The sequence below is a fragment of the Danio rerio genome, chromosome 7 (genome assembly GCF_052040795.2).
Source record: "Danio rerio strain M-AB ecotype USA chromosome 7, GRCz13ab, whole genome shotgun sequence".
Classification (NCBI taxonomy): Eukaryota; Metazoa; Chordata; class Actinopteri; order Cypriniformes; family Danionidae; genus Danio; species Danio rerio.
In genome coordinates, this window is record NC_141027.1 from 57,551,424 (window position 1) to 57,576,766 (window position 25,343).

Below are 25,343 nucleotides of genomic sequence, written 5' to 3' on the forward strand. Positions count from 1 at the left end.
TATACGCACCGCTCTGGAGGACCGGACCCAAAGAACGCCAGGCAAGGGAGAAACCCAGCTCGACCGTCTGCCACTGCGTGTACACACTCTGGACCGGGAGAATGCTCTCGTTCGCTCAGAATCGCTGGTCACAGCAGGAGGAACCCTCATCGACTCGATCAGAAAGTCTCTGAAGCGAAAAGGATAGCGTCTGCTGGCGCCAGGTGAGCTTATATACTCAGTTGATTGCTTATGCCGCTCACCTGCGCAGGCTTGCGCTGCCAATTCATTCTTAATTGGCCCGTTCAATACTCTTTCAGACGAGTAGCTTCTGAACCGAACCTCCCAATGCGTGGATTTTACAATCAAATCCACTTATAGTGCTGAAGTTCCCCCCGAAGGGGAACTCAAACCAACCGACTACTGTAAAACCCAATGAGTTAAGGCAACTCAAACCATTTGAGAAAACTGATTGCTACAAACCATTTGAGTAAAAAAAATCTATATAAGTACTGTAAACTTACTAAACTTAACTCATTTCAGTTGATAAAGTTGACTGTTGGCTTTTACAGTGTAGGAGGGCTAATAATTTTGACTTCAACTGTATATTTAAATGATTAAAAATATGCATAACAAAAAATATACGAACAAAACAACAATATATGAATCATGAAAAATCTTACTTGTGGCCGAGTTCGTGAGCGATAGTGAATGCCAGCGGCAGGCCTGTGTCTTCATTGATGCTGCAGCTGCGATGAGGTTGACACATTCCTGCCACATGAGACAGTCCCAGTGTCTCACATGGCTTATTAATGGCAGCACAAATGTCTTTTCTAGGTCATGGAAATAACACATGCATTATATATGTTGAAGCAATGTAAAACTAATAATTAGATGTCATATGCTGTACACGGTGCAAAAATGTAGGGTTTCACACAATTCATTCATATTGTGCCAACCCAAATTAATTAGTAAGCACATTTAAGTAGATTAGACATAAAATAATTAAGTTGTCCTAAACAAAACTCAGTATGAACAAGCAGTGAAAAAAAAAAAAAAAAAAAAAAAAAAAAAAAATATATATATATATATATATATATATATATATATATATATATATATATATATATATATATATTTGAGTGCATTACCTAGTAATCAGGACAGCCACGTCATGATGGACTGGATGGTCATCGTCTTTCATATTGATGTTTTTCTGCCACTTACAGAAGCTGTGCAGACTGTTGTCTGCATGATGGGTGATTTTCAAATCCTCCTGATAATAGATAATCATACAATTATTAAATAAGTAGTACATTGCAAAAGTTGGAACTTTAAAGTGTGAAATATAGCACAATCTACAATAAATGTTTAGATGAAATGACAAAAATAACATATTACAGTCAATATAGGCCTTTTTTTTTGAATATGTCATGTCATTAATTTTCTTTTTGGCTTAGTCCCTTTATTAATTAGGGGTCACCACAGCGGAATGAACCGCCAAATTATCCAGCATGTTTTACGCAGCAGATTCTTTCCAGCTGCAACCCATCACTAGAAAACACACATACACTCTCATTCACACACTTACACTATAGACAATTTAGCTTACCCAATTCACCTATAGTGCATGTGTTTGGAAACCCACGCCCACACGGGGAGAACATGAAAACTTCACACAGAAATGCCAGCTGACCCAGCCGAGGCTCAAACCAGCGATCTTCTTGCCGTGAGGCAACCGCACTACCCACTGCACCTCATCAATATGTGAAGTCATTTAAAAATTAAATCATGAATAGTAATGAAAAGGCAATTTAAAAGAGAAAAAAGTAATTGGATTCCCAAGTTGAATTATAAGGTTTTATCTAGACAATATAAAGAGCAATTCTGACAGCCGTTTGCATTTCAATTTCCCTAGTTTTTCCCTTTTCTATTAGCTTTTTTTATTTGATTAATTTTAGCCTCTCTAATTAATTTTCTGTAATCAGTTAAGGGTAAAACCTTTATATGCTCCCTCTTAGCCAAATAATGAGAAAAAAAACAAATCTCATACCACAGCTATGCTGATGACACTCAGATGTATCTAGCCTTACAGCCTTATGACTACAGCCCCATTGACACCCTCTGCCAATGCATTGATAAAATAAACAATTGGATGTGCCAAAACTTTCTTCAGTTAAACAAAGAGAAAGCTGAAGTGATTGTGATTGGGAACAGAGATTAGGTTCTCAAGTTGAATGCGTACCTTGGCACTAAAGGTCAAACAACAAAAAATAAGGTCAAGAATCTTGGTGTGACTCTGGAGTCAGATCTGAATTTCAATAGTCATCTCAAAGCAGCCTGTAAATCAGCATATTATCATCTGAAAAACATTGCAAGAATCAGACGCTTTGTTTCCAGTGAAGACTTAGAGAAACTTGTTCATGATTTTATCAGCAGTAGGGTGGATTACTGTAACGGCCTCCTCACTGGCCTTCCCAAAAAAACAGTCAGACAGTAACAGCTCATCCAGAACGCTGCAGCCAAGATTCTGACTGGAACCAGGAAATCAGAGCACATCACCCATGTTAATGTGGGTTGGATTTAACTGAATGAACTGAACTGAAATGGTCAAAAAAAAGTTAACATCATAGAATTTCAGCCATGTTTGACATATCAAGAGACAATCAACAGCAGTGCATTCTCCAGCGCAGCTAATTTGGTCACACAAGGTACAATTTACACTACACTGGAAAAAAAAAGCTTTAATTAATTAAATATATATATATATATATATATGGTTCACATTAAAATTTTATCACCTGACCCAATGAAAAATAAATTATTTGCCTTAAACCAGAAATGCACAATCTAGGGCCCACAGGCCAAAGTTGGCCCATGGCAACCTTTGATTTAGCCTACCATGCTATCTAAGAAGATGGGGAGAATGGGGATGGTTTAGACTCCAGATTGTCGTTTAAAATTTTATGTAAACCTTTATTGGCTTGTTTTAAGTGTTAAGCTACAAAAAAGCTAACTAAAATTTAATGTTTCAATTGAAATGGTTTAAATTAATCATATATTTAGTTTAAAATGTATATACTATCACCCGACGAATAGATGACAATGCAGAGACTTTGGTGAGCGACTAGTGTATTCAGCACTGAACTACGCTGTTAAAAATGTGATTGTTTTTATTGCAAGACGTAAAGTAATGCTTTCTATTTATTTCTAAATATTATGAAATTAATTAGAAAATTATGCTTGGAAACTTAAATGCTTGGAAACTTAAATGGCTCTCAATGATATTTGGATTTTATTCCTTTATACGAAAAAGTTTGGGCACTCCAGAGTTAAATAATATTTTTTATCTCGATGAGAACAATTTTATATAACCTGGTGCAAAGCATATTTTTCTTGTTGACGAAAGGACAAACAACAAGATATAGCTTTAATCAAACCATCAATTCCCATAAAATGTTCATTCATCCAATTAAAAATAAATAATTTGCTTTAAAGAATATATATTTTTAAGGCCATGAAAGCACAAAGCATATTGTAATGATTGCTGTATTTAGAGCAACTGGCTACTACAACTAACTTAACTGTTTAATTAATCTAAATGGGTAGTAGGGTGTTAACATTTATTGTGCATAACGTACAATTAACAGCACGTTATTGAGAACATTTGTGCCCCGTACACATGGCACAAAAGCATTAAGAGCATGTCCAAATCCACTTTCGCCATTTTAAGGATGGAAAACTACACTTTGTGCCCCAGCACATGGTCTAACAGGGTTGTGCACATCCTCCTAATGAATTTTGGGTGTGTTTTCAAGCATAACATGGATTAAACTAATCAAAGTCTCATCTTACATTCCCTTCAAGAGTCAGTGGCGTCGCACCTTGGCGCATTTGCTCTTTACATGGCGGACTTAGTAAGTGTAAAAAGTGAATGCTTCTCTAGCCAGAAAACAGTTAAACAGACCATCTGCAGCACGAGGATAAAGAACGAGCCTCCTCCATTCAGCCTCTTTACTTTCTCTTTTCTTTACTCCTTTACTTTCATGGATAAGGAAACAGAGTTGTACACACTCCACTGAAGACATCCTTTAGCCTATATATTTAATTGTGTTCATTAAGGGCAAAGATTTGCTTCAAAACTATCATGCAAGATCTGGATTTGGTACCTCTGAAATCTGATCTGGCACCTGATTTTACCGATCGCCCACCTCAAGTGACCTCTTCCTCCGTCCGCTGTTTACTTTCACTTTCTTCCGCGACTCCCCTACCCTTTTCACTTTCTTCTGCGACAAGACAACCCCCCACTCTTCACTTTTATCCTTCGTCTGCGATACCCTCCACCATCCAAATCCAAAAATTATTTTTTATATGTGAAGATATTTGTCTATAGCTGTACATCACGTGTATGTTAAGCAATGTGTAAGCGTTTGGACCAGCATAAGCGCAAAACTAAAGTACTCTGCACTATAATTCAGACCAGTTTTTTATTGTACCTATTGTACTTTTGCTAACTATTTAGTCTGAAACATCAGATCTTTTCTATGTAAAATAAAGCAATACACAAAATGTAAAGTAACCCTTTTATGGCTTATGTCGCAATTGTTATATCATCACAATTTCCAATTGTTAAAACAAGAAAAATTGAAGACCATCTAATTATTTTTGTGAAGATTTGCTTTTAATTAATTGTACAAAGTTTGGCTGCTATGAAGCTTTACTGTCTATAGCATTCCTCCAAAAAGTGTGTGATGAGGCTATTCAATAAACTCAGTAAATAGTTGAATCGTATTCTTTTATTTTGTCATGTAGTTTGGGTTTGTCTAGCTCTTCCTCTTGTTTGTCTTGTCTTCCTCTTGCCATGTGTTCATTTGTTGATGTTTCTTGTTGTTAATGGATCTTTTGCTGTATCCGTCTCCTCCTGACTTCACTGACACTGTTTTCATGTATCATATGTTTTGTTCTCAATGGGTGTTTCAATCAGGAGACCTCTTTGTTTGATTATATATAGCCCTTATGTTACCATTGTTTTTGGCTATCTTTGATGTAGCGCATGCAACCCGCTGTTAGGTCAGCCTGTTCATGTCCCTATCATGTCTGAATTCAAGATGCATTACACACACATACACAGTCAGTATACAAAAAGTTAATAGCTACATTTATACTGATTTCTTATTTTTTGGATGTTTGTCACACTTTAATGTTTCGGATCATCAAACAAAGTAGAATATTAGTCAAAGATAACACATCATGCATTTTTTAAATGAAGCTTTTTATTATTAAGGGAAAACAAAATTCAAAAACACACAGCCATGTGTGAAAAAGTGTGTGCCCCTAAACATAAAACATAACTAAACAAAAAAAAAAAAAAAAAAAAAAAAAAAAAAAAACAGAACTAATAGTTCTGGGGGGTATTCCAGAAAGCTGGGTTAACTTACCATCTGCTAAAACCTAAACTCTCGGTTGATTTACCCAAAACCTGCTTACCGCGAGTATGTTGGTTCCAAAACAGGTGACAAGAGTTAGTTAAATCAACCTCCTGAAGATAACCGCGGGTTAATGCGCGTGCACGGCACACACCTGAAGGCATTTTCAGTAGATCGCCGAATTCACGAGTCACCATAGAAAGTCACGGTGAGAAAAAAAGGGCAACGCACTTTACAGAGGCGAAGCTGGAGGTTTTAAACACAGAGATTACACATCTGCTTCAACGAAGGAAAGAAATATAGAATAAGAAATAGATAAGAAAATAAAAAATAAATAATAAGAAAATTTATTAATTGATTAAATTACACATGTCACCCTCCATTTTATTGTAATGATAAATTAAACTACTCTTTAACATCCTTTTTGAGTATGTTGTGTAACCATTCATGCATTTAATTTTCCTTCCATTAATTTCTTAAGGCCACAATATGTGTATTGACTAATAAGGCTTATAGAAATTGTAATCTTTCTGGAGCTAGAATTCTGTCCAAAGTCATTTAACACAGAAACATTATCATAAAAGGTAATATTTAATTACTGGAGCTCTTTATTTAACACTCTAGAATATTCTTTCTGACATGCAGCTAAAAGAAAGAGGCCTGTCTAACTGCTGTGTCCTATAATAAAGGCTTTTCAGTGGTTGAGTTTTTGACTTAAACCACACACTCTGTCACTGTTGTAAGTGATTGTTGTCAGATAGCTTTAAGTTCTTTTTATTTTGCATGCAGACGAAGTTCCTTCTGCCTCAACTAACAAGCAGTGTAAGAATTTTCTGCACTTTTCCATATTTGAATATTACTCTTGGATCACAAAATCTTTTATCTACATATTTAAATTCTAAAGTAGCTGTATAAGGTCCATCTTCAAAGATAAATAAAGTCACATGAGCATCAACTTAAGGTGAGAAATGTATATGAAAAATATGTTACACGTTTAAAGGTGCGTGTGTAAAGCAGTGTACAAAATCATTCATTTTATTTCAGGAAATGAAGAAATGAACAGACCAAACTATTTGATTAAACATAGTTTTTTGACTAATTATATTTTTTTTAGCACTCTTCCATCTGTTTTGTCTGCTTGGGTCACTGAGATTTCCTCTGGGTCAGGCTGCAGGTACGTGTCATCGTATAAGGCAGAAAAGGGTATCTTTTGTCCTCCAGCAAGTAACAATGTAGTGCCTATGATTCTATTGTATAATACAAATATAATAAAAATAAACATTGTGTTAAGCAACATTTGCTTTATAGTTTTTTTTTTTTTTACTATATTTGTATTATACACTTGTATCATTATTTCCTGAAAATCAGCCATTTAGCCTCAACATAGTGATGAGGTGGGGTGTGTGATGAGCTGGTAAGTGGAAGCAGTAAAGAGTTTAATAGTTGAAACATCAAAAGATTAAGGATAGAAAATTAAGTTGTACCTGCACACTTATACTTTGGACAAATTTTATATTATCAGTGTCCTTTAGTGACTGATGGAGCTTTAAAATCGGCTGCAATTAATGCACACAATAGCATTTAGAAACCCTGAAAAAAAATTATATTAAAAAATGTAGGTGTGTGTGCGTGAATGTATATATATAAGAACGACGTCCTACATCTTAAATTAAAGATATATTTTCCTACAAAAGACAAAGCTGCCACTTATAATATTATACAGAAATGTGAGGGTGCAGAAGGAGAGAAAAAACACACAATCTTTATGTGAGATTCGAACTCACTCCGTTGTGCGCTCCGTTGTTCTTTATCGACGCACTGTCCACTACTCTATTCCCGTGCTCTGAATCTTCTGTGTAATGATACGCAGTGATTTATGACCAAGGAACTGTACGAAAGTGTAAAAAACAGTTCAGTGCCAGGCGTACTGTACAGGTGGTCCTACTGCCACATTGTACAGTTGCCTAAAATGCCGACGCGAATACAAAGAGCTGCACTGAATGTTTTTTATGATAAGCGCAGACCCGCGGTTTGTCACATTTGATTTCAAAAAGGTTTGTTAAATACATTAACATTATGAATTTGGTTATGAAAAAAACTATGCACTTATAACCCTCTCACAACGAAAAAACTTGTATTTGTGTGTCCATATCCATAAATATTCCCATCAAAAGAGCATGCATTGCTCAGTAAACTCTCTAAAACAGACAAACTCTAAAACATAGCAACTTACTCTCTGAACATAACCTGCTCCGGAGCAGGTTATCTTCAGAGAGTAAGTTGCTATGGCTACTTAACATACCCAGAAGTTACCTCCGATTTTGGAACCAAAGTTGAGGTTATCCACCTACATACTCTCAAACTTACCCGGGTATGTCACATAACCTGCTTTCTGGAACAGCCCCCTGGTTTATCACACCTGAGTTTAATTCTCCAGCAACACCCAGGCCTGATTACAGGCACACCTGTTCCCAATCAAATATGACTTAAATAGGACCTCTCTGGCAAAAGATCCTCAAAAGCCGGACATCATGAAGACAAATCACATTCAAAAACAAATGAGAAAGAAAATCATTGAAATCTACAAATCTGGAAAAGGTACTAAAGTCATTTTTCAAGTTTTAGGACTGCAGTGAACCACAGTAAAAGACATTATCTGCAAATGGTAAAAACATAAAACAGTGGTGAACCAGGAGTGGCTGGCTGACCAAAAAATTAGCCCCAATGCGCAGCAACAACTCATCCAAGAGATCACAAAAGACCCCATAACAACATCTAAACAACTGCAGGCCTCACTTGCCTCAGATAAGGTGAGTATTCATGACTTCACCGTAAGATCAATACTGGGAAAAAAGGCTTTGCATGGCAGAGTTCTAAAACAAAACCCACAGCTGAGCAAAAAGAACATAAAGGCTCTTCTCTGTCTTGCTAGTAAACATCTTGATGATCCCAAAAAACTTTTGAGAAAATACTTTATTTTGAAACATTTTGGAAAGTTTGTATCCTATTTTATGTGGTGTAAAACTACAGAATTTCAGAAACCGAACATCATATCAACAGTAAAATAGGGTGGGGTTAGTCTGATGGTCTAGGGCTGTTTTTCAGCTTCAGGACCTGGAAGACTTTCTGTGATAAATGAATCCATGAATTCTGCTGTGCACAAAAATATCCTAAAGGAGAATGTTCGGCCATCTGTTAGTGACCTCGAGCTGAGACAAACTTGTGTTCTGCAGAAGGACAGTGATCCAAAGCACATCAGCAAATCCACTTCTAAATGGGTGAAGAAAAAATAAATAAAGACTTTTGATTGGCCTAGTCAAAGTCCTGACCTGAATCAAATTGAAAATGATCTTAAAAAGACAATTCATGCCTTAAAAACTCCCCAATGTGGCTAAATTACAACAATTCTGCAAGGATGAGTGTTAACAGACCCCGTGCAAGTTTTCAAAAATGTTTGTTTGCTGCAAAGGGTGGCCCAACCAGCCTACTAGAAACATTTTATGGAGCGCTTGGTTTGGGCAGTTAGCCCAAGTAGTAGAGCGAACGAACAGGATCACACCGCTAGTCTCCGCTCACATGCTCTAGCTGCTACAGTTTATCAGTTCAGTATGTTTACTATGTTACATACCTGACCTCTACTGGTCATGTCTTTCTTTTGTTAGACCATTCTGTGCTGTGCAGCGTAGTACTGCAGCACTGCATGTGGTCACGTTCATTCATTTGTGCATTCTCAGTAGCTACATATGTATTAGGCTTAGGGGCAAACTGTTTTTTTTTTTCATTTTGTTTCCCCTTTATAATAAAAACCTTAATTTCAAAACTGCATAAATGAATAAGTCAAATATGTGAGCAATGTGGAGAAAAAAAATAACAAGTGCATATAATGTGCTTCACAGAAGGCTTCAGTCACATGATCTTGAATGGGGTCCTTCAACTGGTTAAAGTTAATCATGGAATTGCAAACTTAGAATTTGCATATAGCGTCACTCCAGGGAGCATGGTTTTTACTGACAAAGTTTCTTATGTTTTTAGAAATATTAGGAAACAAGTGATTGCCATTTACTAAAATAGTCACTTTTAAAATTTGGCTTAGGTATTTATTAAGAATTTTACAATTTTCTTTTTAATTAGCAAGAGCTGTAATTTATTGAGTGATATGCTTAAGATGGTCACACCATAGGGCAGTTTTGATGTTTGGCTCAAAAATGTAAAAAATGTTATTTAAAAAATATTCAAAATTGTTTTTATTACAGTTTTTATAACAAGAGGTCCATTGAAGAAAAAAGCGGAACCATTTACTGCATAAATTTCATCATATGTCATCTAATACTAATAATTTTAACCTAAAGGGCACCTTTTTTTTACCCCTTTTAAAAGATTTTACCTCTTCTGCAAAATTTAGTTTTCTTTTAATAAATTTTTTTAAAGTCTTTTGTGTCTTAAGAATGTGTCTGTAAAGTTTCAGCGGGAGACCTAGATAGCCTATACCTATACCTTTCATACCATTCAAATTTTCTGCTTTGAAATCAAAATAGCTGTTTTTTGGCCCAAAGTTCCCACGTGCCTGTCAGAGTGTGCCTTAATCTCTGCCTCAGCTGCGTCAGATAAACAGCACAGTGACAGACATGAAGGATGCAGATCTTGTGTAGCGTTTGTGAGAAATAGGCATGGTGACAGAAAACATATCAAATCCACCTTGTGTGGTGTTTTAAAACAGAAAAATGTTTAGACCAAATAAATATTGCTAGTTGAAACTGTGCTTTTTGCTAGATGCTTTACCTAGACGCGCTTTACCTGAATAAAACTAGCTGCCCGAGCTGTGATACAAACAAAATCTTATTGGTTATTTTAAAAAAAGTAGAGGAGCTAATTGAATGTTCTACCATGTCTTCGTGCTTTAGTTTAAATTATTGCATACAGTGAATAAAGCTGCACATTTCATGGCACTTCAGGGGACTTTTAACAGCCTTTTACACAACGTTTTTAGCCCAGTAAACCTTTCATATGTTTTGCCAATTCATTTACACTGAAGACGCATAAGTCTGATAATGGGTTACAAAGTGGAAGTTTTTGAAAACCCAGCTGTTGACGTGTAAACACCCGAAACAAGTTTTTGAAAATGATGATGCGTGCATATGGTACGTGTTTAGAGGAGAGTAGATTAAAGGCAAGTGTGAAACAACAATGAAAGAATACATGGTAGTGTTTGTTAAAGCTTCACATTCACTTCACTTTACACCCGTCATGAGAGGTACATTATTTTACAAATGTTTCACACAAACCAGCAGAGACATACTGGTGGCATGTCATCACTTCCTTACAGAGATTATTTACTAACAAAGTAGTAGCATTACATACTGACCTGGCATAGGAAATACAGGGATTTTTGTTTACGTATTTGTGTAAATGGAGATCTTTTTGAAAATGTTATAGTATAAAAAATGTTTTTAATTCAAGGAAAAAAATTTTGTTTTGGCTAAATTGTTGATATGGAAACGTAGCCTCAGACTCCATCCAGGGGTCACAGATGCTTACAGTATGTCTTTTCACATTAAACAAGCACTTGGCAGTGCAATGAAGTAGGGGTGCAAAAATGGGGTTTAAAGTATATATAGTGCATAAGGGGGGCTTTTGCATGTGGGGGCATGTAGGGAGCTATTTTTAAAATCTTCTTTATTAAAAGTTTCAGTTACACTTTATATTGAGTGTCCTAAACTATGATGTACTTGCATCAAAAATAAATACAATGTACTTACTGTGTTCTTGATGTATTTAAAAACACTTGTGGTGCCCATGAGTTGGGATCTGGGTAGTGTTATAGACAGTTGAGGCGATATGAGTAGGTTGACAAATATTTAGTCAAGCATAAGTACAATGTAAAGTAAATAATATTTGACTACATATTGTTTCAAGACACTTCTATACAGCGACATTTAAAGGCTTAACTAGGTTAATTAGGTGAAAAAAAATATATAGCTTAAAGGGGATAATAATTTTGACCTTAAAATGTTTAAAAAAAAAATTAAAACTGATTTTAATCTAGCTGAAATAAAACAAATAAGATTCTCTCCATGAAAAAATATGAACAGACATAGTGAGAAAATTCCCTTGCTCTGTTAGAAATCATTTAGGAATTATTTAAAAAAGAATAAAAAATTCAAAGGGGAGCTAATAATTCTGACTTCAACTGTAGAGCAAAACAAATAAACATATAGTGAGCTATAAGGTATTTTTAGGTACAAACCTCTGAACAACATCCTTTATGACAGTGCTGTGAGCTGGTTATTGATTTGTGTCATTTCTAGAGTTTGAAAAGCAACACAAACAGCTCAAATCTTTTTTGAACAAATAATTGGGTTATTTACAGGTGTGGCAACCATATTTACCGAAAATGTGTCTAAACAAACTGATTAACAAGTTGTTAACAAGTATTTAGAAGCACATCGGTGATGTGTCTCTGTTCTTCAGATGTGAAACCAGCAAAACAAACCAATGTCTTGACAATTGTTTCCTAAGTCTTTTGTATTTTTATGGGTTTAGCAGTCTGGAGGTTAATAATAATAATAATAATACTTTGAGTACAAGTATCTAATAACAGTTGAGCAAATGCATGATTTTATCCATGTTTCTTGCTTAAAGAAACAAAATGCTGGGTTCCACAAAATTCCTTCTTGTTATCCCAACACGAATCTATTAAGTTAACTTAATTAATTTTACAAATTTAGGTGGATTGAACGTAAAACAATTCAGTTATCCCACATAAAAATTCAGCTCATTTAAAATGTGCTAAAATAAATAAAATAAAGCAGCAACAATAATTTTTGAGTGAATTATCAATCATAATCATAAACAAATCTCAAGAGTAAATCCTGTACACACAATGTATTATAGAGTAGGATAGAACACTTGACGTGTTGTTGTTGTTGGTGTTATTATTATTATTATTATGTTTTTCATTATTGTTCATTACCTAGTGTTAATTTGCTGTCAAGCAAAAATGCCACTAAAATAGTTTAGGTTTATGCATCCACATGCCGACTAATTCTTACTATAGATTTTAAGTAGACTGTTAGGTTGGATTTAGGGTTAGTGTAAGTTGACGTGTTCTTGCTAAGTTTCTTCTAGTCAGTTAAATATCTGTTTAGCAGCAGTATCAACAGATATTAAGCAGACAGTCTACTAATACTCAAATGGACCATCAAAATAAAGTGTTACATCAAATTGTACCAATAATAATGATTAAATAAATTTATAATTTATGAACTTCTCTTTAGAATGCCTTGTGGGACTATTATGGTGAATTTTCCCCCACATAGTTCACCCATGAATTTCTGTCATATGTGAAAATATGGAATCTATGCATGTCAGTAGCTTTGTTTCCATTCAAAAATGCTAATTAAATTCATGCGCAAATCTGGAATATCACATAAAGACGTGCAAATAAAGCAGCGTTTCCATCCAGCGAGTCAAAGAGGACAAAATCGTCACTTCCTGATTAACTGGGACAAACATCAGCAGTAAAAACGAAACATATTTTAGTAAGAGTAGCTGAGTGAATCAGAAGACAATGCCAAACACATAATGAGTTTAAAGCCGTGAGATATGGGGCAAAGTCGCTCTTGACAGTTCTGGAGATAATAAATAGAATAAAAACACTGAACTGATGCTGAATAGGTCAAGGAATGAACAAAACAACATTTCAGATTTTTTAAAATGTGCTTAGCTAGCTGGTTTGTCAATTCACACACATTTATCATCACATAATTTCTTATAACAAAATCACATGACCTTTTTTAATGTGCATACTGGAATTTGTTCAGTAAAAGTGTTTCCATCGTAGTTTAGGAGCATCTTTTCTTTTTGAACAAAAAAGTTTATCCTATTCAGTTATGCACATACTTTTTTATGCACATTTCCAAAACTTAAGCGTGGTTTATACCTCTGTGTCGAGTGATCGGCATGACCCATGCCGCATGCCTTGCGCGTTGCTGTGCATTTATACTTCAGCATGCTGTTTGTGTTGCTCTGACAGTAAAACTTCCAAAACGCTAGTTGGCAGTTTCATGTCCCTCTGTGTCGAGTTTTTTCGTTGGTGTTTTATTTTTTTTAAATGCTGCCTTAATGTACAAGTGGCTTAAACGCACTCATTTTGACGTGGGAACTGGTGAATGTGCAACAACTTTAATCTTAAGGTAGACTCAAAACAAAACTTTCCACCTGGAGCTCCTTCATGGGACTCAACACTTGTAAGCACTCGCTTCATCGAGTTCGCTTGACTCTCAGTCCCGCCCACACTCATCAGCGCTACCAAACTGACCAATCACAGAGCTTACACTACACGTCGTTGCAACATCTCGTTACATTTTTCGAGAGGTGCCCGTTAGTGTCAGCATTAGTCACAGCGAGGTCTATGCGAATGCAAGAAGGCTGCACCAGAGCATTCATGTTCACTTGGCGCTGAAGTATAAATCAGCCTTTATGCTCATCTTGGCGTTTTCATCAACCAATTTATTATGCGCATGTGCAAAATGCACACATAAATAGGTGGACAGAAGCATAGCTATTGGTTAACATTCTTTAAAATGGCTTCTTTTGTGGTTCTTTACCAAAAAAAAAAAGAAACACACAACCACTGCAACCACTTGAGGGTGAATAAATAGTATATTTTTTATTCATTCATTTTCTTTTCGGCTTAGTCCCTTTAATAATCTGGGGTCGCCACAGCGGAATGAACCACCAACTTATCCAGCACATTTTTACACAGCGGATACCCTTCCAGCTGCAACCCATCTCTGGAAAACATCCACATACATACTAATTCACACTCATACACTATGGACAATTTAGCCAACCCAATTCACCTGTACCGCATGTCTTTGGACTGTGAGGGAAATCAGAGCACCCGGAGGAAACCCACACGAATGCAGGGAGAGTATATTTTCATTTTTAGATTAATTACCAGTTTAACACATAAAAAATAAATAAATAAAATAAAAAATCAGGAACATAAATTAAACTGAATTAGGTGATTCATTCCTGCATTTAAAAAAAGCCGGCGTCATTGGCAAAAGCTCTCGCTGTGTGTTTGTGTGTGTGAGACCATAGTGCAATACATCTGTTTCATACCCCTGACGTTGATGCAGAACGTCTGCTATGTATTTTTAGACCAAATGTCTCCATGGCTGATAAGTCATTTTACTTACCTCGTCCTTTTCCAACAGAACAAGACGCACAACAGCAATGTTGATGGCATTTCCGATGCTGGCATCTCGAAACAACCCAGCCACCTATAAAACACAGCATTTTCACATATGTAAATGCAATCTAGATTTGAAGCCATATTAAGCAGTATAACACTCTACTGCAGTAATGTATACATTCTGGAGGAGAACTTCATTAAAAACAGCCATAATTGGTAGTTTATTTATTTATAATCACAGATCCTTAAAGGGCGCTTTGATGAAAGGTCGAATGCAGAGAAGAAAAAAACAAAGGTCATAGAAACACTTCAAGAGCACTTCATATTGACTGATGCGCCGATATTGACTTAAGAAGTTTAGCACGAAACAGATTTTCTGTTGCTGAGGTACTTAGATGTTCTGCTCTCGTATCAAAACTCTCCTTGAGGTAAACGTGGTTTGAAATATATGATTAAAGATTTTCTGCTTCTGTGGTGCTTGTTACAAAATGTTCCAGTGAATTAATGAGGCATCTTTGATGAGGTCTTTTTGAGGTGGTGCAACTTCTGCCGACATTAATCTGACCTTTGATGAATCTGCGGAACACTCAAAGCCTGGTTCACTTGATCAGAAAACCTTGATTTATCAGGTTGCTCAAACTCGTTGGTCATCAAGCCAGCATGGAATGTATTGGTGAATATATTTATCGAGGTTAGAAATGTTGCTACAACCACAAACGCCTAGGGCTGGGGTAAAGAAATAAACTTATCATTAATTAATCATGAATGTCTGTTCATGGATTGGTAAATAACTATAAATATGCATTTTTAGCTTGTAGGCCTACAAACAAACACTGTTTTTTAACCATTCTATATTTTGTCTGCTTGGCTGTCAATTATTCCACTGTAAAAAATGCTTTTCTTGCTTAGACTTTGTGTCTTGTTTCTAGTCCAAATATCTAAAATTTCTAATATTAAGAAGCATTTTCTAGACAAGCAAAACATATTTTCTTGTTTGGAGAAATAATATGCCGATATTGGGTGAATTTTCCTTAAAACAAGCAAAATAATCTGCCAATGGGGTAAGCAAATTAATCTTGTTTTTTTCTTTTGACAAAAGATTAATTTCACAGACTTGGGGGTCCAATAGCCACCGATAAAAAGTATTACTTATTAATTAAATAATGTAGATGCAATTTGTGTATATTGATTATGAAATTTCTTCAAATACAAAAAATATATATAGTTAAAAACTCCTTGCTCTGTTAAACATCATTTGTGAAACATAAACAAAAGGGGGAAAAAAATCATAGGAGGGCTAATAATACTGACTTCAATTAGATGCTTTGTATCATTTTGTGGCTGCATCCTCTGAAGAGTGCACTTGAAGGTACCTGCGTCATGTAATTTCAAAAAGATTTGAAGGCTTCTTCAAATGCAGCCTCCAAATGTGTCCTTCATTTCCCAAGTAATGACAGACACAACCGGTGGATACTTTGTGGCCTTGAACATCCCAAGATTAATTGCAGGCTGATAACAGCAGGATGTTTTTTTTTTTTTTTTACAACAAAACTCTGGAGTGCAGTTCTAAATGTATAATGTATAATGTAAACATGTTAATATATATATATATATATATATATATATATATATATATATATATATATATATAGTGATTTTATAGACAGTTTACATTTTTATGTGTACACGTTTGAATCAATACATGATAAACATGAAATTAAATATATTTCCAGTTTCCTGAACCTTGTTTTGCCATCAGATTACTTAGTATAAGTTTTAAAATCCCTTAAATAAAAAAAATAAATAATTACAAATTGTGTTACTGTTTATTAATGGCAGCTAGGTGAGCAGATCCTTGTCCTCTGTAGGCTAGATCATCTAATTTCAAAATGTTCAGTTTGACCTGTGTGAACTTCGAAGGACTTACCTTTGAAGTTTGCATCCTTCAGAGGATGCAGCCTCTGAAATAAGACACCGCATAGGAAATGGTACATAATAGGAATTCCAGCATCTTGAAACAGTTTGTTGGTGTGTTACTATGGTCTACTCTGTGTTTGTAGCACCTCACATAGAAAATGTGTGGAGCATTTTGAAGCACAAAATGCGACAATGAACACCCTGTGCTATTGGCCACCTTAAGACTTGTTTACAGGAATAATGAGACAAAATTACACCATCAGTAACATTTCATCACCTGTTGTGTTTAGTCCCTAAATGTCTTTTAAGTGTTGTGAAAAAACTGGCAACATTAAAAAGTGGTAAATGCATTACTGTTCCAACTGTTTTTGAAAGGTGTTGCAAGAATCAAACATTAAAGTAAAATAAATTTAGCTGCCTGACACAAATCAAAAGCATTATTCCTCCTATTACATGGCTACTTGCCACAAAAGTAAACAATTAGCCACAAAACATTGATCTAAGCATTATTAAATGCATAACTCTTTAATTAAGCAAAGCTTTTCACGAATAAATGCATTCGAGTGATTCTGAGATCTACTTCCATTTATGCCATCTGTATTGTGATTGGCTGAATCATTTCCCTATTGTACTTGCACCGCATAATAATAATATTAAATAGGTTGGAACATGTTGCACTGTGCTGTTTAAGACGCTTGAGCTTCTGACCTGCTCATACATAACAGGCAACAATTTAAGCACGAACTGGGGATTTTGTCACAGATCTTGGAAATCTGTCTGCGATTACAAATCCATCCAAAAGCCATACAGGGTTTAACCGCATCTATCACATTGGGAATTAATGTCTAAATAATTACAACCAGCTCAACTACATTCATAAAACGTCCAATGCAGCAGCAATGACTTTATAATGCCAGCTCTACACCCCTGTTAACTCATGATGTAAGCAGCAGGACAGGCCTACAAGAGAAGCTGCCTGACAGGAAACTGAGGATAATGGAATGCTTCCCCTTTATAGAATGTTCTTAAACACCATCCATGTGTCTGGAATGGAAAACTTTTTTTTCCCTTTTTCCCTGGGCTTTTTCTTCAAAAACAGAAGCCAGACAGAGTATATTTTGGAAAATGTACCTAACAGACTGAATCTGTAATCCAGTCAGCTGATTTGGATCCAGTTCAGAAGCAACTAGCAGAATGAATGAGGCCTGAAGGCACATTGATGCCATTTGAGGAGAAGGGAGTCAGACAGAGATATTAATAAAAGGGTGTATCTGTATCTGATAAGGTTGCAACTGACACACAACATAATTGTTTTTCTTATAATTATTTACTTCAACAACTGAAGCATACTCTGAGCTTTAAGCAAGGTGGAATGCATACTAAAAGTGTGCCTGAACACATAATATAAACGAAAATATTAGATAAGATCCCAATATTAAAATATGAAATAATTTTTTATAGAAAAATCAAATCCAATAACCAATTAGAATTTGTTGCATGACTAAACCTAAATGTCTAAACTTCATCTCTCTGGCTATTTACATATTTTGTGGTGCTTTATGGAAGCCTGGGAGTTTTGGCAAGATTTGCTTGTTGTGATTCACTAATTAGTGGATATTTGTTTTCTTTGTTTTATTCACTTTCCTGAGGGGTATTGCACAAAAGCAGAATTAAGAAAGCCAGGATAGCAGAAAAAGCGTGAATTAACCTAGTTTAACCCTTGATTGTTGGGGATGTTTTCATGCACTCTGGGGTGATTTTGAGGCTTAATTTGGCTTTTTCTGTTTCAGCAAATAAAAAATAAAAACTTGGTGGCAAATTTTATTTTGGCACATAACTTGGGAAAATGCTTTGGATTTTTTTATCCAACAATAAACTAATAAAAAAATTAAAAATAATAATAATAATAATAATAATAATAAATTAAAAAACTAAAGATAAATAAATAAATAAACTCAAAATTTTGTAGCAAATGTACCACTCTTTCGTTATGCTGGTAGCATTTTTTTTGTGTGCATTTTGGATTATCACATAAAAAACCCTGTATGGAAAGGCCAAAATGCACACACATTTTAAAAAAAAAATTCATGCACATTTCAAAACACAAAACTGAGTAGGATAAACTTTTTATCTGATAAAAAAAGGTGCGCATATCCTTCAATGGAAATGCTTTTACTGAATAAATTCCATAAATTCTCAAAGTCCAGAATTAAATTCCAGTCCACATTAAAATTGTTGTGTTTTTGTTTTAAGATGTGTGATGATAAAAATAGCATTAATAAGCAAATTTTGTCTTCTGAGGTCCAATTAATTTATTATATAAGAAAAATATTCACGCAACTTCTCTAACCTGAATTGAGTGAATTCCATTTGTCTTTGTCTTGTTGGCTGGAAAAGCAGCATTATTCACAAATATTTATGCAATATTCCAAATCTGTGTATACATTTTATTTGTATCTTTGGATTGAAACATAGCTATTGACTTTCATTATAATGGCATTTTTTATTGCAAAGCAATGACACCAAAAATCATGAAGTCTTGATTGTTGGTGTTTTTATTATTATTATTATTATTATTATTATTATTATTATTATTATTATTTTGCTGTTGGAAAGAAGACAAATTTGTCATTTTTACAATTGATCATCCGCTGCAGTGCAAAAAAAAAGTTTCTGGCATTTATTTAGAGTTTGAGAATTAAATTAATGAAAATGAATCAAAAGGAATAATGCTATAAATACTGTATGCCACTAAAAGTGGAAGATAAATGATCATATGATGCTTTTCTGCTTTCTTGACATTTTACACCACTCCATGTGTAACTTTTAGTGTTTTTAAAATGATTTTAAAAAAGTGTTTTATGCGTTTAACCGAACAAAGAAATACACATAGGTTTGGAACAATGTGAAGGTTACTAAATAGAGATTGAAATGATCCCTTTAAGTAATAAGTATGTGTACACTGCAAAAAATTATTTGCTTACTTAGAGTTTTATCTTGTTTCTAATCCAAATATTTTAAAAATTCTTAAATCCAGAAACAATTTCTAGACAAGGAAAAATATTGACTTGTTTTCAGAAATACTAAATAAAAATTAAGTTAAACAAGCAAAATAATCTACCAATAGAGTAAGCAAAATAATCGTATTTCAAAGTCAAAACAAGATTATTTTGCGGATGCCATTAGCAGATTATTTTGCTTGTTTTAAGACTCACTTAATTTTGATGTATATCTTTTCTGAAAACAAGCCAATAGTTTCCTTGTTTAGAAAACATATCTGAATTTAGGAATGTTTAGATTTTAAACTAGAAACTAGACAAAAAGTAAGTAAGAGAGCATTTTTTGCAGTGTGCTATATAAAAAAAGACATTTGGTGTTTATTCAAACTAGGCAAACTAGGTTTATTCAAACTAGGCTACTAGTATATTATCCATTAAGTATTAGTGCTTATTCATTAGATACTTCTGCTTATTTATTAGATACTACTGCTTATTCATGCTTATTCATTAGATACTAGTCCTTATTCATGTGATACTAGTGCCTATTCTTTAGATACTAGTGCTTTTTCACAAGACACTAGTTCATTAGACACTAGTTATTTTATAGTCCTCATTCATTACATAGTACATATTAAATAGAAACTAGTATCAATTTAATAGGTACTATTACTTATTCATTGGGTACTAGTACTTATATAGATACACTCAAAAAAATCAACTATTCATGTATTGGATTTACAAAATAAAAATTTGTCAGATTGAAAAGAACAAATCAAGTTTACGTATGTTAAATGATTAATTCATGTTATTTGAAACAGAATCAAGAAATAATCAAATTAATTTGATCAGAACATGTTGATTCAATGAGACTGAGACGCTTCAAATCGACAACTCTCACTCTGGAGAGTCACTTCGCGCATATCAGTAGGTGGCGGTAGTGCGTTTGGATATCACCATACGAAAACAACAAGAAGAAGTGTGTTTTCGGCACAGTTTGGGAATTGGTTTTCCCAAGAGCTTGAATGTTATGCATGTTATGTTGTTGGCTATATGTTTCCTATACATTTTATACTTTTACATTTTGAATAGGAGTACCAAAGTGAAGAAAGTTGTTTAAACTCAATTGGTAAAAAAAATTATGTTAACGTCCTACAGGTATTACTTGGAGATCAGTTTTCCTAAGAGCCAAGGTTATTTTGTTGGCTAAATGTTTCTTATACATTTAATATTACATATTACAATTTTGGATATTATATAACATTTTGTATCAGAATATTAAAGAAGAAATTTGTTTAAATGTGATTGGTGCCTGCTAAAGGCTATAATAAAAGAAATATATATATATATATATATCAATGAGTCAATTAGTTGCAAAGAAGTTAGACTGACATATTGAAACCATGTTTTATCTACAAATGTGCTTTGTGTTCATACAACATGTTCAAAGCAGTTCAGGTTTACTTGATTGGATTAGATGCATAAAGGGTGCCACGATTAAATCATGTTCATTCAACATTTTTTTTTTTTTGAGTGTACTAGCTTTTTATTAGATAATTTTACTCATTTTAAAAGTGACTAGTAACTATTCTGTTGTTACAAGTAACAAATTACATACTTCCATTGATTTTTATTCGAACTGTCATTAAGATAACTATTCAGTTTTGACTTTGTGACTTTGAGTATGTATTCCAGCTGGGACTAGAACATATGTATTATGTACTAGTAGTTAATCATTAGGTTCTAGTATCTATTTAATTAGATACTAGTACCTAACTAATATATACCAGTACTTATGTTTTAAATACTATAGTATTAACTATTAAATAGCTAATAGTATCTAATGAATAATTACTAGTAATCAATAAGTACTTATTGATTACTAGTAATTATTCATTAGATACTAGTAGCTATTTAATAGTTATAGTGCTTATTAGATACTAGTACTTATGAAATAGATACTACAACTTATTTAAAGTATACTAGTACACATTTATTATTCTAGTACTTGTGTAAAATGTTACTAGTAAAAATTATTTTACTAGTGAAATGTTTAATTGAACTCTACTTTTCCATTTAGACTAGTTATAACATAAGACCGGTATCTTATGTTATGTATATCTTATGTATATATCATATTTGATGTATATCTTTTCTGAAAACAAGCCAATAGTTTCCTTGTTTAGAAAACATATCTGAATTTAGGAATGTTTAGATTTTAAACTAGAAACTAGACAAAAAGTAAGTAAGAGAGCATTTTTTGCAGTGTGCTATATAAAAAAAGACATTTGGTGTTTATTCAAACTAGGCTTTTACCACATATCATAACGTACATAATATATTGAAAAACTTGGTGTTTTAATGCCCTTACTGCATGATGAATGCCCTATCTGCAAACTCAGGTGATCGGGGGTGAGGTGTGTTCCTTATTTATTATAAGGAACCCCCAAGAACCCAAAAAAAAACAAGGTAAAATATTTTTTTCTCCTAAAACAAAAATTCATGTCATAGAGGGTTAACACACAAACCCCCAGTTTGGCCAATGTTGATGTAATCTATTATTTAAAGAATAATAGGTTGAAACAACACATTTCTAACGTTTTATTTAAAGTACAATAGGTTTAAGCAACACACGTCTTACATTTTGGGGGGAGACAAGCTAATTGCTTTATTTTCAATCCACTTAAATTTGGGAAAAAGTAATAAGTTTACTTAATTCCTTCATGTTGGCCCAACAAAATTTGATTAAATGGAGCCCAGCATTTTTTTATTGTAATGTTTATAGTGCTGCTTGCCTTGGAAAATATCATGAACAATGCAAAGATATGAGTGTTACTCACAATATTCATGACAGAGAGCACATAGCTCACAACTCCTTTGCTTCCATGGTACTCCACCATTTTAGGATCAGCCACTACCAGAGTCTCTACCCACTTCTCAGTGCTTATCGAGCGCTGTCGAATCCGTTTGCGCTGCTGTCGACTCTCCCAGCGCTCCCTCTGCCTCTCAAACTGCTCGGCTCCTCCTACAGACAGCCAAAATGACATTGAATGATGAACTGAATGATGGGATATTCATCTAGAAAAACACAAAGACTATAGAATACACAAGACATGTCACTCGTATAGTTTTGAATAGGGAAAAGTGAACCATCAATATGGCGAATGAAGCCCCGCCTTCTAGTACAGGGGCAATATAGATTGACGATTCTCCAGGGCAGGGGTTTAGACCAGGCGCGAGTTTCTGCAGATTTTGTGTGATTCAGATATTTAGACATGAAACTAAAGACTTAGTTGTTGTTAAATTTTGATGCTGACTCCTATAAAAAAATTTAATTGTAAGCTTGGCAAGTAATTTTGGAGAATTTGATGTTTTCTCAAACAAAAACAATGCCTCATACAAAGATGGCCGTCGAGTAAAATGACTTGCCTTAAAGGGACTTTGAAAGACATTTGTCTGAAATCTAACCTTTGACCCCACAGGTGGCGTTTGCTGTGTGCTCTCCAAACAGCGGCTGCACCAGCTGGCGTTCAGACTGGACAGCGTGTCGTTTATAGATGGCATGAGCCTGTGTTGTGGACTCTTCTTGCTCCTGTTCCAGTGGACTAATGAAGAACTCCTCCTCTGAAAGCTTGAACAGCCCTGTCTACACAGAATAAAAGGTCAAAGTAAAAACATGACACAAAATTAAACCGCCACATCGTCACCGTCTCACTTCACCGCAGTTGTAATTAGAATGTGATATGGTCTGAAGTTCATTGAGAGTATTTGAATGTTAAAAATGAGTAAAATACATTTATTCAACATGCTATTTCAGGACATTAATTTAAAAAGATTGTAGAAATAAAGACCTGAATCCATACTTGCTTTAACCACAAATGAGGTTCCTTGTGGTAAGCAAACAGACCTGTCACAATCACCAGCGATCATAACTTCATAGATCGCTGGATCTCTCTCCCCTGCTGAAAAATCTAGCCTAAACCAGCCTAGGCTGGGTGGCTGGTTTTAGCTGGTTGACCAGGCTGGTTTTAGAGGGGTTTTGGCCATTTCCAGGCTGGTTTCCAGCCATTTCCAGCCTGGTCTTAGCTGGTCAGGCTGGGAGATGACCAGCTAAAACCAGCTTAACCAGCCTAGCCAAGCTGGAAGTCCAGCCAAAACCAGCTATATCCAGCTTAAACCATGCTGGTCAAGCTGGTTTTAGCTGGATTTGGCTGGTCATTTTCCAGCCTGACCAGCTAAGACCAGGCTGGAAATAGCTGGAAACCAGCCTGGAAATGGCCAAAACCCCTCTAAAACCAGCCTGGTCAACCAGCTAAAACCAGCCTAGGCTGGTTTAAGCTGGATTTTTCAGCAGGGTCACTATAACTCGAGGACTACAATTCCGCCATTTCTGGACTACATTTTCATACATGCACTCCGGTCACACTCACACATGCTTCCTCATCTAGACTGATTACTCGCACGCACCATCAGAGACTGATTGCACACACTATTTAAGCAGCACACTCACTCACTCACTCCCATTGCCAAGTTTTGTTATCTGTATAGTAACAATACAACGCGGTTTCCTAGTCTTGTTTCCCGTGTTTTGACATTAGCCTAGTTTATCCTTTTGTCCTTGTTTGCCGCCTGCCTTCTGACCTCCTTGCCTGTTATTCGACTACGATTCTGGATTGTCTGCATATATCTGTTTACACCTGTATAGACCATTGCTTGCCTGACCACTGATTAAACCTGCATTTGGATCCTACTTCTGTTGTTTGTGTCACTCCCCATGGTTACAAGGCCCATGGCAAGCCGTTTTGACATTTAATGGCCCGTTTCCACTGAGTGGTACGGTACGGTTCCGTTTGGTGCGCTTTTATGGCCGTTTCCACAGTCAAAAGGCGTACCGAACCAAACTGTACTGTACCACTTTTTCGGGACCCTTTCGAAAGGGTCCCAAACTGCAGAAAGGGTCCCAAAAGGTAGAGCTACACGCGTAGCTGAACATTATTGGTTTACAGAGATACAAACAAACCCTGTCGTCGTCATGATAAACAGCCACAAAGCCATAGAGAAGAGCAGATTTACCCTGTGCCTGCGTAGTTTTTTACGAGCTAGTCTGAAGCCCGAGTGGTTTAGCTTTTTTTCGTTGCGCTCGCAGCGCGTCTCTATCTGAAATAACAAACTTCTTGAGCTGATGATAATAACATGCACTTGATTATTGACAAGTTTTGAAAACCCGATCCTGTGAGAAGCTGACAAACGCGAGAGTGACACATTCAGAAAGAAAACGACAAACGCAAGAGTGGAGCGCGGAAAAAAAAAAGGCGAAGCCAAGGAGCACGTTATTTCTTCAGCAAACGTGAACAAACTGCCTTGTTTTAATCTTTATTATCACCTTTTGGACTTATATGAACTGGGAATGATGGAATGACTCTCTAACAGAGGCTTCACGTGCTGCTGAAGATTATAGACACAGATGAGAGGTTTGCTCTGACTGTAGGCTATACTTTGTGTTGTTTTGAACCTAATTAATGACGAAATGTCTGCTTTGTGTAGTTCTTCTGTAGTTGGTAACATATCGGAGACTGTAAGGGTCTGTATGTGTTCATATATGTTCATTTATTTATTTATTTAATATAATTACAGACGTTACAGTAGGCTATTTCGCACCGTCATTGATCTGCAGTTATAATCAACTTATAATCAAGTTAGTAATAAACATTTATACACAAGTATTTATGTGTGTAAAGCATCTGTTTTGTGAGAAGTGCTTTTCATATGATATGTGAATGACCTGTGCAGCTTTATTGTAGACATTTTCTAGAGCGAAAATGAAGT

At 35.1% G+C, this 25,343-nt stretch overlaps 1 protein-coding gene across 3 annotated transcripts in view; it reads right to left on the reverse strand.

The window, feature by feature from the left end:
• The window catches only part of adamts7 (ADAM metallopeptidase with thrombospondin type 1 motif 7), a 189,911-nt gene that overhangs the window by 146,444 nt on the left and 18,124 nt on the right, over nt 1–25,343 (reverse strand). For all 3 annotated transcript variants that reach the window (XM_087261907.1, XM_087261909.1, XM_087261908.1), the window contains exons 3-7: nt 22,986–23,163; nt 22,358–22,542; nt 14,609–14,692; nt 1,131–1,255; nt 663–812 (exon numbers count right to left, since the gene is read on the reverse strand). In XM_087261907.1, coding sequence (XP_087118033.1) covers nt 663–812; nt 1,131–1,255; nt 14,609–14,692; nt 22,358–22,542; nt 22,986–23,163 — 722 coding nt within the window. The remainder of the gene's footprint in view (nt 1–662; nt 813–1,130; nt 1,256–14,608; nt 14,693–22,357; nt 22,543–22,985; nt 23,164–25,343) is intronic.